The sequence below is a fragment of the Nelumbo nucifera genome, chromosome 8, assembly GCF_055504915.1.
Source record: "Nelumbo nucifera cultivar China Antique chromosome 8, China Antique-T2T, whole genome shotgun sequence".
Classification (NCBI taxonomy): Eukaryota; Viridiplantae; Streptophyta; class Magnoliopsida; order Proteales; family Nelumbonaceae; genus Nelumbo; species Nelumbo nucifera.
Genome location: NC_142656.1, coordinates 10,117,720 through 10,130,586, shown reverse-complemented (window position 1 = coordinate 10,130,586; position 12,867 = coordinate 10,117,720). Strand labels below are relative to the sequence as shown.

General features: G+C 37.8%; 1 protein-coding gene across 3 annotated transcripts in view; it reads left to right on the top strand.

Moving 5' to 3' along the window:
• The first annotated feature begins 1,664 nt into the window (after positions 1–1,664).
• LOC104592179 (uncharacterized) overlaps positions 1,665–12,867 on the top strand; it is a 26,047-nt gene continuing 14,844 nt past the window's right edge. For all 3 annotated transcript variants that reach the window (XM_010251400.3, XM_010251401.3, XM_088892886.1), the window contains exon 1: positions 1,665–1,963. In XM_010251400.3, coding sequence (XP_010249702.1) covers positions 1,851–1,963 — 113 coding nt within the window. In that variant the 5' untranslated portion in view covers positions 1,665–1,850. The remainder of the gene's footprint in view (positions 1,964–12,867) is intronic.

Here is a 12,867-nt window from a genome sequence, read left to right as displayed (position 1 = left end):
TAAAAGGCGTGGGAGGCATGAAGTGCTCCCAAAACGCCCTGAGGCATATGCCAGAGGCGCTACACCTTTGAGGCGTGCGCTCGCCGCCGCTTCAACAAGACCCCCCCTTTCAATTAATGCTATGCATTTTTATTCTTATTAATATAAAATATTTTTATTAAAAATAAAGAAAAAAATGAGATCCCCCCTTCCTCTTCATCCTTAGGGATGATCATGGGCCGGGCCTGATTCTGGGCCAATGCCACTCATATATAAAACATTACATATCTATATATTAAATGACATAGCATGCATATAAACTTATTTTATACATTATATAATATAAAATATTACATATAATATAAATTATACATGTCATGCTATAATATTTATATATAAAATATATAATATAATGTAAAATAACATGTATACATATGTATACATTATACACAAATGTGTAAGTTTAAATATATGCAGGCCCGGGCCGGGCCTGAACACAAAGCCCAGGCCTCAGCCTGGAATTTCCAGGGCGGGCTGAAATGATCACCCCTATTCATCCTCTTCTTAAGGAGGCTTACGCTTATTGTGTTATGAACTACGCCTTATGCCTCTAGGTAGTGGAATGCCTCGCATTATGTCTTCGTGTTTTAAAATATTAGTTTTCTATTTTAAAAAACATAGATTACCAAACTTCAAAGTATTTTTTTTTTGTTGTTGAAACACAAAATACTTTAAAAATGTTTATTCAAACACAACTTAAAAGTCAAATCATATTTCATTTTTCGAACTCAAACAACACTCTCAAATCTCACCAGCGACCATTGGGAGCGTATCCCTTCTCTTTCCATGCCATCGAACTTTCCACACCAAAACTGGAAAGGAGATTGGTTTCAGTCACTGCAAGGCCCGTTCGAACACTGTTTAAACAGTTTTTTCAGCCTTGCATCAGGAACATCTCTATACTTTTTATACTTTATTTCATGGGGAGATATTCCAAATGCAATGCTATAATGATTGATTGAATGGGCTTTGCAGTGACTGAATCCCATCTCAACTTGAAGGCAACACAGCTACACAGCATAGAGCCATCAAAACCATTGTGGCTCTAGTTGAAATAAAATAAGAAGAAAGTACCCGAAAAAAAAAAACTCAGGGTGGTTCTTTGCAGAAAATACACTGTGACTCTAAAAGGTAAAAAATAGTAAAATACAACAAAAAAAAAGAAAAAGAAGAAAGCACAAAAACACTACAATTTGCCAAAAAAAAATACATTACAAAATTTACAGCAAAAAGTCCAATAAAAATTAAAAAATACAAATATTGCAAAGAAAGAAAAAAAGTAAAGTACAAGAAAACAGAAAAATAGAAACTTTGGGTGGGCATCTTTGTAATTTGCCACGAAGTCTATTAACAGAGCGGGGTAAAGTGCAGGAATCTAAAAATTCGGAGTGGAAATTTATCACAAATGAAAATTCAGGGAGGCTAAGTCTCACTGTCCCAAAGTCAAGGCAAACGGCGCAAACCTTCCAAGAAGAAAACATTATTAAGCACATTACTGTAAACATTATTAATTATAAGGGTGTTGTTTGCACAATGATAAAATGTAGGGGCAAAACTGAAAAAATACTTATTTCAATTTACAGCGGTGGATAGAAAGCATAAATCCTTTTTTGTATTCTCTGGATTCTTTATTCGATTTCCCCCCCGTTTGGTGCTCTCACCTTCTTTGGTTCTCCCCTCGTCCTACGCTGCCAATTGATCGTTCCGAAAGACTATATATCTTTTCTTTCCTTTGTCCTGTTTTTCCTCCTCAAATTGTTCTCTCCAATCTCAAAACCCTAATTTTTCTGGTTTTGAGAGGAGAAGAAACGATGGTGTTCTACTTCAAAGCTCGACCAGAGGCCGGTGATTACACTATTTTCATGGGATTGGACAAATACGAGAACGAAGAGCTCATCAAATATGGTTTTCCCGAGGATATCTGGTAAATTTTATTTTATTTCGTCCGATTTTTTCTTTCATTGGTTCATTTTAGTGATTTGCAGACGTAATTCATAGTTTGCTTTGGTATTCATTGACGAGTTTCAGTTATCTTTCTCTTTAGTTTTATGTGTTGCGTTTATATTCTGTTTATAATCATTCTACGCTTGTAAAAAATAATTCTTTGTTTCCTTTCTTATATTTATTTCGTATGTGTCGATTTGTGTATTCACGCCCTAATTTCAGTTGATTTCCAGGTGCTACATTATGCAGTTACAGTTAAAGTTTTGAACTTGATGTATTGGCTACTGGTTAAAAGGAATAATCTTTATTGCTCTCAGTTCACTAAAATGTCCTAATTTTCTGTTTCTGTGTTAGATTTCTTAGTCTCTTTATTGTTGTCCTTTTTTTAATATCTTTCGTCGTTCTAGGCTGCAATCTTTCCGCGTTTTAGTTTCGGATTTGTTTACAGATTATGGTTTGTAAACTGAAATGTTGTACTTTATTTCTTTGATCATTTTTTTCCTTGCTGTGACAACTTAATGCGTTACTTTATCTCTTTGAACTATCCCATACCTCATTTTCTTTCTACAAAACTATAGGTTATCGTGTGCTTTGTAGACTAATAGAAAACATGTGTTGCACTCTCATTTACTTTTTATGCAAACCGTAGGTTTTCGTGTGCTTTATAGACTAATAGAAAACATTTTTTGCACTCTAATTATTAAGCCTAGTTCACGCCTTTATGTATTTTTAAGCTTTGTGTCTTGCATTTATAAATTATGTGGATTTTTGGCGTTTTATATAACTTAAATAATTTCACAAGAAAGTCCCAAACGCACGTAGCACGAACGAAGGAAAGGTAGTACCTATCATAACTTCTAAAATTTCCGTTCCCCTGAACCATACCTTGGGAAAAGCCCCTGACAAAGAACACTGCAGGAAGAATTGATGCTTGAGGAGTTTTAGTATTTAAAGATAAGCCAATACCACCTACCTGGTTTAAGCTTTGCCAAACAGAGGAACTATGACTCCTCATTCAGGGCATATTTATTTTCTAGGTTGCATACTTCAATCAGTCTAAAAGAATTTGCATGGCCCTGATGGGTCTTGTCATGTTGCTTAATTCCAATACAAATGTGTGCTTGCATTCCAATACAAATCTTCCATTTTATGTAAAGAAGGTAATCATCAGATGATCTCTCATTTTGTGTATCTATGTCATGGTTGTCACAATCTCATGATTTGTAATATGATTATTTTGGACAGCTATGATTTATGATATAATTCATGATTTGATCATTTGAACAATGAATCCCAAGGCCACCTCAGATTCAAAATTTCAAATCTTATGTTTGAATTCTTTTATGCAAAATTCTTACAATTACTTTTTGAATCCTACCATTCAATTTGTGAGTCGTAAGATTTATACAATTTATGTAATTTGATTTGATTCAGTTGAGACATAGTTCTCTACTCTGTCTTTCCTTTCTTTTAATTTTTCTTAAAGGATAAGCATGAAGGGGTTATTTGGATATCATTCTGATATATGAATAATGTCCAGAATTGCATTCTAGCAAGAGTCTGAGGCATTTGGTTTGGGTACTATATGCAGATGACTATAACCTCAAGAATCCAAGTTGTATGGGGTTTTATAATGTTTGATTTTAGAATTTTCGTAAATGGCTTCAAACACAAAGGCTATCATAGTTTTGGTCAACAACCTAATCACCTTGAAGGCCATGGGAGATTTAGAGTAACTTAGACAGGTAGAGACAGCAAGTATTTACTGCCTGTATGCAAATAAGAGCTTTCTCCTTGATCTCAAATATTCTCATCCATGTTCATGTAATTAGACCCTTGTCAAGCTGCCACTAGATGGTGAGTGAACAGGATTATTCAATTTGAGGTCAGTATTACAGAGTGAGGAAAGAACTCAAGCATGGGCAAAACAACTTAATAGGCCTTCCTTTCTGATTCATTGTAGCAGAGATCCTGCTGCCACCAGGGTGGGTAGGTGGGGGGGGGTGGTGGTTAAGGGGATGAGGGATGGGCTACCCCCTGATGTGTAGCCCATGAAGAAAAAAATTGCATGGACACAAACATGACAATCAGAACTAAATCACCTTCCTTTCCATCAAAAGTACAGCTAGTCACATACTTTGTCTTGAGTGAAATGTCATTTGGGGATTCATCCTTATTTTTTATTGCAGACAATGTTGCATGGCCATGGACACAAACATGAGAATCAGAATCCGATACACTTGTGGGCACATTTAAAAGAGGAAGGGAGCAAAAAAAAAAAAGAAAACAGATTAAAGCATTTGACAAAACCTAGTAATGTATTGGACCATTCAGAAGAAGGTTTGGAATCGATTGCAGACTGTCAAAAAGATGTTTCTCTTCCCTTGGAGAAGAAGCTGGAGGGGGATAAGGGTGTTTTAGAAGAGGTTGGAGAAAGTAAAGAGAATGATGAGGAGGTGTGCCTGGATGGAGTGAGGAAAATTGAAAGAAATTTAGACTTGGAAAAAATAGTGGAAGTGGAAGTCAGTGTAAGCAAGATTTTAGGGAGTTCTTTTGTGGGAGGGGAAGAATTTGCGAGAAAAATTTCCTGAGATCTGGAAGAAAGATACTTTGATCAAAGAAAGTTTTCAAGTGGTGAAGCGGGTCGGTGATTGATGTTGGTTTTTGTTGGTGCTTTGGGTTTTTAACTTTTTTTGATGATCTGATTGTTATATGGGTGCAGTTTTCTGTTTTGTTTGGGTTGGTTTTCTGTATCTTAAAGGTTAGATTTTTTTTTTTGTTGAATTTGTTTATTTGGGTGTGTGTTTTTTCGAGTTTGTTCTTTGGGGATGATATCTTATCACCATTGTGTATTTGTTCTTTCCTTATTCTCTTATAAAAGAATCTATATGTTTTCAAATATTAACATTATAAAAAAAGGCCATTACCCAATGATGTTCCTGGCTATCTGGTGTGTTGGGAGGGGTAGACTAGGTACAGTCCCAACCTTTGTCATTTTTTTGTAAAAAGTTGCTGCCCTCAGACTTGAACCTGTGTTCTCATTCTTTCCAGCCCATGATCTTACCTTTATACCAAGTGATAGCACCTGAATTCTAACATTATATTATAAAAAAGCTCTTGAACTTTATTTTTGTTACTTAATAATGATTTCCTATAAAAATGATATTTATTATGTATACTAGCTGTTGAGTAGAAGAAGAAGAAGAAGAAGAAGAAGAAGAAGAAGAAGAAGAAGAAGAAGAAGAAGAAAGGAAGGAAGAAGAAGAAGGAGAAGAGAAGAGGCTGCAGACTTAAGGCCTCAAAAGAACTGCTTCATGCGAGTGAAGCATTTGTATTTATACTATACTGGCCGTACAACACAAGATGTCTACAAAATTACAAAAATACCCCTGCGGGCACTAAACCTGTGTACAGTACATACAATACATCTGTCAACACTCCCCCTCAAGTTGGGGCATAGATATCAATCATGCCCAATTTGTCACAGAGATCTTGGTGTCTGGAATGGTTTAGCCCTTTTGTAAAGATGTCTGCTAGTTGGTCTTCAGAACTGATGTATGGAGTGCATACTTTGCCTGTGATGATTTTCTCTCTGATAAAGTGCTTGTCAACTTCAATGTGCTTTGTTCTATCATGTAGTACCGGGTTAGCAACGATACTTATAGCTGCCTTGTTGTCACAGAGTAGAGTCATGGGTTTGTCCACTGGAAAACCCAACTCTCCCAATAGATTCTTTATCCACATACCTTCGGCTACTCCGTGTGCCATTGCACGTTTCTCAGCTTCAACACTGGATCTAGCTACTACGGTTTGCTTCTTACTCCTCCAAGTAACAAGGCTCCCTCCTACAAAGGTGCAGTAACCACTAGTAGACCTTCTATCACTTTAAGATCCAGCCCAATCCGCATCTGTGTAAATTTCAACTCTCAAATGTCCATGTTTCTGGAATAATAAGCCAACACCCGGGAACTTCTTAAGATACCGCAATATTCTCTCCGCTGCTTCAAGATACCTAGGTGCATGCATGAACTGGTTGAGGACACCAACAACATATGCTATGTCTGGACGAGTCATAGAGAGGTACAACAATCTCCCTACAAGCCTCTGAAATTGCTTCACATCCTTAAGAGGTTCACCTTGGCTGTCACTTAACTTATGGTTGGGGTCAATGGGAGAGTCAGCTGGCTTAACCCCAATCTTTCCAGTGTCCTTAAGCAAGTCTAGGACATATTTCCTTTGGGAGATGAAGATACCCTTTTTTGATCGGGCAACCTCAATTCCAAGGAAGTATTTGGCAGGTCCTAGATCTTTCACTTCGAACTGAGTGGCAAGGAAGCCCTTCAAACTTTGAATTTCATCATTCCAGTCACCAGTAACAATTATGTCATCCACATATACTATTAGGGCAGCCATTTTACCTTCTCCCCTTTTTACAAACAGTGTGTGATTTGACTGACATTGCTTGTATCCCCTCTGCTGAACTGCAGTATGAAATCTGCTGAACCAAGCTCTTGGTGATTGCTTCAGCCCATATAAAGACTTCTTTAACTTGCACACTTTTTGTTCATTTCCTTGAACAAGAAAATCAGGGGGTTGAACCATATAAACTTCCTCTTCAAGGTCACCATTCAAGAAGGCATTCTTGATGTCGAGCTGATGTAGATCCCAATTCAGATTGGCAACAAGAGAGAAAAGTACTCTAATAGAGTTCAGTTTGGCAACAGGGGCAAAGGTTTCTGCATAATCAACTCCATATACTTGAGTAAAACCCTTTGCCACTAAACGAGCTTTATACCTTTCCACGGTTCCATCAACCCCATGCTTAACAGTGAACACCCATTTACATCCAACTGGATCCTTTCCCTTAGGGAGATCAACAAGTTCCCACATGCCATTCTTGTGAAGAGCATCAATTTCTTCCTTCATGGCATTTGTCCATTCTGGTACTGAGAGAGCTTCTGCCACATTCTTGGGAATAGGGATACTGTCAATGGAGGTAAGGAAGGCATGAAATGAAGGTGAGATGTTCTCATAGGAAACAAAGTTGGAAATGGGGTGTTTAGTGGTGCACGACCTAACACCTTTCCTGTGGGCAATAGGAAGGTCAAGATCATTAGCAACAGGGAGGTCAGGACCATCATTGGGAGTCAAGTTACCTGAGTGAGTATGATCTTCCCCTGAGGAATTTGATGGCACTTGAGGTACAACTTCTGGATTCTCCACAGCTCTTGAACCTGGTTGGCTTTTACGACGACGAGAAAAAACACGGAAAGGTGGAGGATCAGAAGGAGAAGGGGAAGGAGGAGAATGATTAGGAAGAGGAGGAAGCTGAACTAGTTTCTCCTCATGTCTACACTCCCCCTGAGGAGAAACAGGAAAGAAGGGCTCATATTCAAAGAAGGTAACATCCATGGAGATACAGAATCTCCGAGAAACAGGATCAAAGCAACGATACCCTTTCTGAGAGAATGAGTAGCCAAGAAATATGCACGGGATAGCACGAGAGTCCAATTTCCCTCGGGTGGGAGATAGGTTTTGGACAAAGCACCGACAACCAAAAACACGAGGAGGGATAGAAAGAAGAGGGGCCTTAGGAAAGAGAAGCTGATGTGGGGCTTTGTACTCTAACCAACGAGAGGGCATTCGGTTAATGAGGTATGTAGAACAAAGGACAGCCTCAAGCCAAAATCGTTTGGGAACATTCATGTGGAGTAGTAGACCTCGTGCCACTTCAAGGAGGTGTCGATTCTTCCGTTCAACCACACCATTTTATTGTGGCGTGCGGGCACAAGAGCTCCGATGAAGTGAGCCATGTGAAGCAAAGAACTCTGTGAGGTCACTATGAAAAAACTCTTTTGCATTGTCTGACTGAAATATTTGGATCTCGGTCTGAAATTGGGTGAAGACCATCCGCTGAAAATCTTGGATAATTTTTGGTACTTCCTCACGGGTTCGCATTGGATATACCCAAGTGTATCTGGAATAATCGTCAATGAAGGTAATGAAGTACTTGTAGCCACTCTCAGAAGGTAAAGTAATAGGGCCCCACACATCAGAATGCACAATGTGAAAAGGAAACTCAAATTTACTATTTCTTTGAGGAAATTGAGTTCTACAATGTTTGCTTAACTGACACGTTTGACAAGAAAAATTAGAAACAAATACTGACTTACACAGTTATGGGAAAACAACTTTCAAGGACTCAAAGGATAAATGACCCAGACGACAATGCCACAAATATATTTTACTCTTTCTGAACTGACTCATAGACTCTATAACATGAAGGCCGGCCGTATTCTCCAGCATGTAGAGTCCATCAACCATACGTCCCCTACCAATCGTCCTCCCTGAGGCCAGATCCTGAATCACACAATAGGAAGGGAAAAAAGTCACAAAACAGTTTAAGCAATTTGTAACACTACTGATTGAGAACATATTCATAGGGAATTTTGGAACATGAAGAACATCAAAAAGAGTAAGGCTGAGGGGAAGAGAGAGAGTTCCTTGACCAGCTATGGAAGTGTATGATCCATCAGCTAGTCTCACTTTATCTCTTCCAGAAAGAGGGTGATAAGTTTGAAAGTAAGAGGACATACCAGTCATGTGTTTTGACGCTCCAGAATCAATGATCCATAGAGAGTCAAGGTTGTGAGAAGCAACATGGAAAGCTGTGGCAGGATTACCTGATGCAAAAGAGGTGGTGGGAGGAGTATCCACCTGGCGAATTGCTCTACCATAAAGCTCCAAATGGTCACGGAAGGAGTTTACAATATCCTCCTTTGGGTCAGATCCAGAGTAGCTATGTTGGCCATGTGGTGTTTGAGTCACAGTAGAAGTGGAGGGCTGATTCTCCCGAGTAACCATGTTGGCCATGTGGTGTTTCTTGGTACCTTGTTGCCCGAGCCTTCTAATTACATTTGAGCCTTGCTTCTTAGGTAGATCCTGAGCCCACTTTGGTTTCCCATGGAGATCCCAACAAGTATCTTTGGTGCACCACAATTTTCCTTATCTTCTGCTTTCTTCTGCAGATTCCCTCTCTTGGAAGAAGATCCACCACTAGTAGAGGTACCCCCCTTTGCCGCCAACACAATTGCATCCCCTCCGGTGATGTTCATCAAGTTTCTCCTGTTCTCTTCAGACTGGACAAGAGCATAGACCTCCTGAATTTAAGAAAGATCCTTAGAACTTAGAATTTGTATTCTGATGGATTCATAGATAGGATTGAGACCATGTAAAAGAGCAAACACTCTTTGCTGTAAGACAAGTTTCTTCTACAATTTTGCATCTTCATCACACTTCCAATCAATATTCTGGTAATGGTCCAACTCCTTCCAAACAGTGGTCAAGCCAGAGTAATAAACTGATAAACTTCTCCCCCCTGTTGACAAGTAGATGAGGCTGCTTGCAGTTGATAAATCTTGGCATAGTGTCGAAGTTCAGAATATGTGGATTTTGCCTGTTCCCATATCTCATTTGCAGTTTCAGCCCACATGAAGTTCTTCCTTATTTGCAGTTGCATGGAGATCAAAAGCCATGACATAACCATACTATTCTCCTGATCCCATCTATCATGTTCTGCATTTCCAGAAGGTGGTTCTTTGATTCTTCCATTTATGTAGCCTATTTTTCCCCTTGCAGTTATGTATAACTTGATCCCTCTTGACCACTCTAGGTAATTTAACCCATCAAGAGGAACAACAGCCATAGGGAAGGATAGGTCACTGCTCCCACTCATTCCATTCAGCATTGTGGAGATTCCGGATGTAGCTGAATCTTCACTATTCATGATTCTAGGTTTAGAAGTACACAAAACCAAAGACACACTGCCTTACAGAGCTGCTACAGTCCACAACTAGGCACTTGCTGATTTTCGATTTCACAGAGAACCAAGCACAAACACTGCAGTTGCAGTACTAGTTTGTATGACCTACACTTTGTAGGAGTCCACAGAACAATATACGAACACTGCACTTGCAGTGTAACCAGGTCTGAATGACCTACAGTTTTACAACTTTCATGAAGCTCTCTCAGTAGGAACAACAATACAAGTGGTGGTTCACCACACCTAATCGGTTGATATCCACTTTCCAGGGCAGCTGAACAGTCACTTAGGGTTTAGGGTTCATCAACAGTCCCTTAGAGAGCTGAATAGAGCAACACACAATCGGAGGAGGGAAAAAAACAGCCGAACAGTCCCTACTCAGATTTTAGGACATTAACAATCCATCGAAATAATGCAAGAAGAGAACCATAAATAGAGAAACTTCAGTTCAGTACCTAGGTCACCCGAACTGTGAATAGGCAGTACACTCATGGACTCAATCTTCTCTACAGGCTAGAACCCTTCTTTGTACATCTGGGATGGTTTTCTACAGTCTTCTTAGCCGAGCAACTCCAGTCACCAGCACATGGGCTGGAGGATAAAGAAGAAAAAACTTGTAGCAGAACCCTTTTCTGCGCTAGGAAGTTGAATAGTCGGCTTTCTTGTAGCAGAACCCTACTCGGCAGTGGAGACTAACTACAACACTAGAGAATGCTTCCTCTTCCTTGTCTTCGAGCATCAGGACTATAGCTTCTACGCAGCAATGGAGAGAGACCTCAGCTGGTTGTTTTCCAGGCCTGGTCGGTTCCGCTCTGATACCATGTTGAGCAGAAGAAGAAGAAGAAGAAGGAGAAGAGAAGAGGCTGTAGACTTAAGGCCTCAAAAGAACTGTTTCATGCGAGTGAAGCATTTGTATTTATACTATACTCGCCGTACAACACAAGAGGTCTACAAAATTACAAAAATACCCCTGCGGGCACTAAACCCGTGTACAGTACATACAATACATCTGTCAACACTAGCCATTCATTTATGTCAAATAAGCATGTAGATAAAGGAAAACGTTATGAAGTGTCTGTCAAGAAACCAGGGAGTGTCAGAATCTGACGTTTGTCCAACAACGACACTTCATCCACTTAGGAGAGTCAATCCAACACTCATTGCAGACTTGTTTTATTCCATTCTTCCAGTTCACTTTAGGTATAGTAGTCATACTATTCTCAGCATCATCATTCAATAATAAGTAGTTAGAGCATGGTGTGTAGTGGTAGATTTGTTATTTTACCCATTAGAAAAATAAATCATCATTCAATAACTCTATTTAGGAAATCTTGGCATTGATAGAACCTTCGTAACCATGATTGGATCATGCTTTTCGTTATTTTTCTCATTTATTTTTTAAGAAATTGAGTTTCTGTTGCAACCCATGTATGTTTCTGATCCATATCCATTACCATTTTTTGTTTTATGTTGTATACTTGTATAGTTTCAGTTCCTTACTTCTAATTGCCTTGAGACAAAAAAAAAACACCTGGACTTGATATTCCATTAGTTCAATTTACAGTTCCAAGTACTATTGGTGCAAGATAGTTTGCATACAGTTAGGACTGAATTATGCAAATCCTGAAACCAAGAAACTAACAATAGGAAGGAAGAATATTGGAAAAAGAAGAGAAGAAAGGGCATTTTGTTTGAACCAACACATCTTAAGAGGTGGAATTTGACCCACCAAAGAAGGGCTGTCCCTTGGGGATATATAGTGTGAATGTTGTGTGAATCTTTTTTTGGACTAGAATTACCTTTTATTTCTTTGTTTGAGAAAGGGTATAAAAGTTATTTTATTATAGCTTTAATGGCTATATTTGTGTATTTAATCCATCTCTAATTGTAAGGGTTGAAAATGTAACTTCAATTTATTACTTTCCACCTCATTTAATCCCCTCTCATTAAGTCTTATACTTAAGGTATTAAATCTCATTTTATCTTATTAAATCCTATATTTTAAGTTATTTTTCACTAATAAATATTACTAATTAGATTTATGTCAATATTTTTAACAATATAAATCCATATATTTTAAAATTGACTAAAAAACAATATCATTCCTTATTCACAAGTGGTGACTAAGCAATTCAACCATCCGAATCAAATTGGTCAACCCATCATAGTTAGGTAATAAAATTTTTAAAATAGAAATAAATATAGAAAATTACAAAAACTATAAAAAAATTAGACACATTAATGATATTTTTATTAATCAAATTAAAAAATATTGTAATAAACAAGAATTATTTTTATTGATAATGAAAATGAAATACATAATTTATTTCTTACCAAAAATGAAATTTAAAAATTAATAATAAATAGTTCAACTTGTGGGTTAAATGTGTTAGCCTTTAATGTCATAAGTAAATAATAAAAATTAATAAAATATAAAAGTACATAAATTTTGTAGAAAAAAAATCAGGCACATGTATAATGTCATGTATTTATTATATTGAACAGAAAGTAAGTGTGACATATTAGAATTATTTTGACACACAAAAATACAAAAAAATATGGAATTTTTTTAACACATCTATAATTCTATATTTACACTACTATTAAAAATATAAATAAGGTTGTGGAACTTTCTTTTGACTAAAATCAAGGTTTTAAAAATCGTCCCAAAAATGGAATTGCTTTGGCTTTCATTTTCCGAGTCAATGGTTCAACCGTCCAGTTTGAGTGGTTCAAACTGGTAAGATGTAAAATATAATGTAACTTTTTATTTTGACCCTTAAGTTAGGATTAGATTAAAGTCCACCATAATAATGGTGGACACACATTATTATGAGAGGGGAGTGTGAGATTTTGAGAAGGAGGCGGCTAGTTAAAGTTGAGAAGAAGAAGAAGAAGGAGAGAATGAAGCATCGCTGAAGATAGTTGTCACCATGTTCATTGAGCATTGTTGCAGAACTGTTTGTCCTAAGAAGAAGAAGGAATTGTTGGCAGCGGCTATCTTCTTGTTCATCATCATGCTGCTACAACATCGCTTGCCCTCTTCTTACATCTCTCTCATC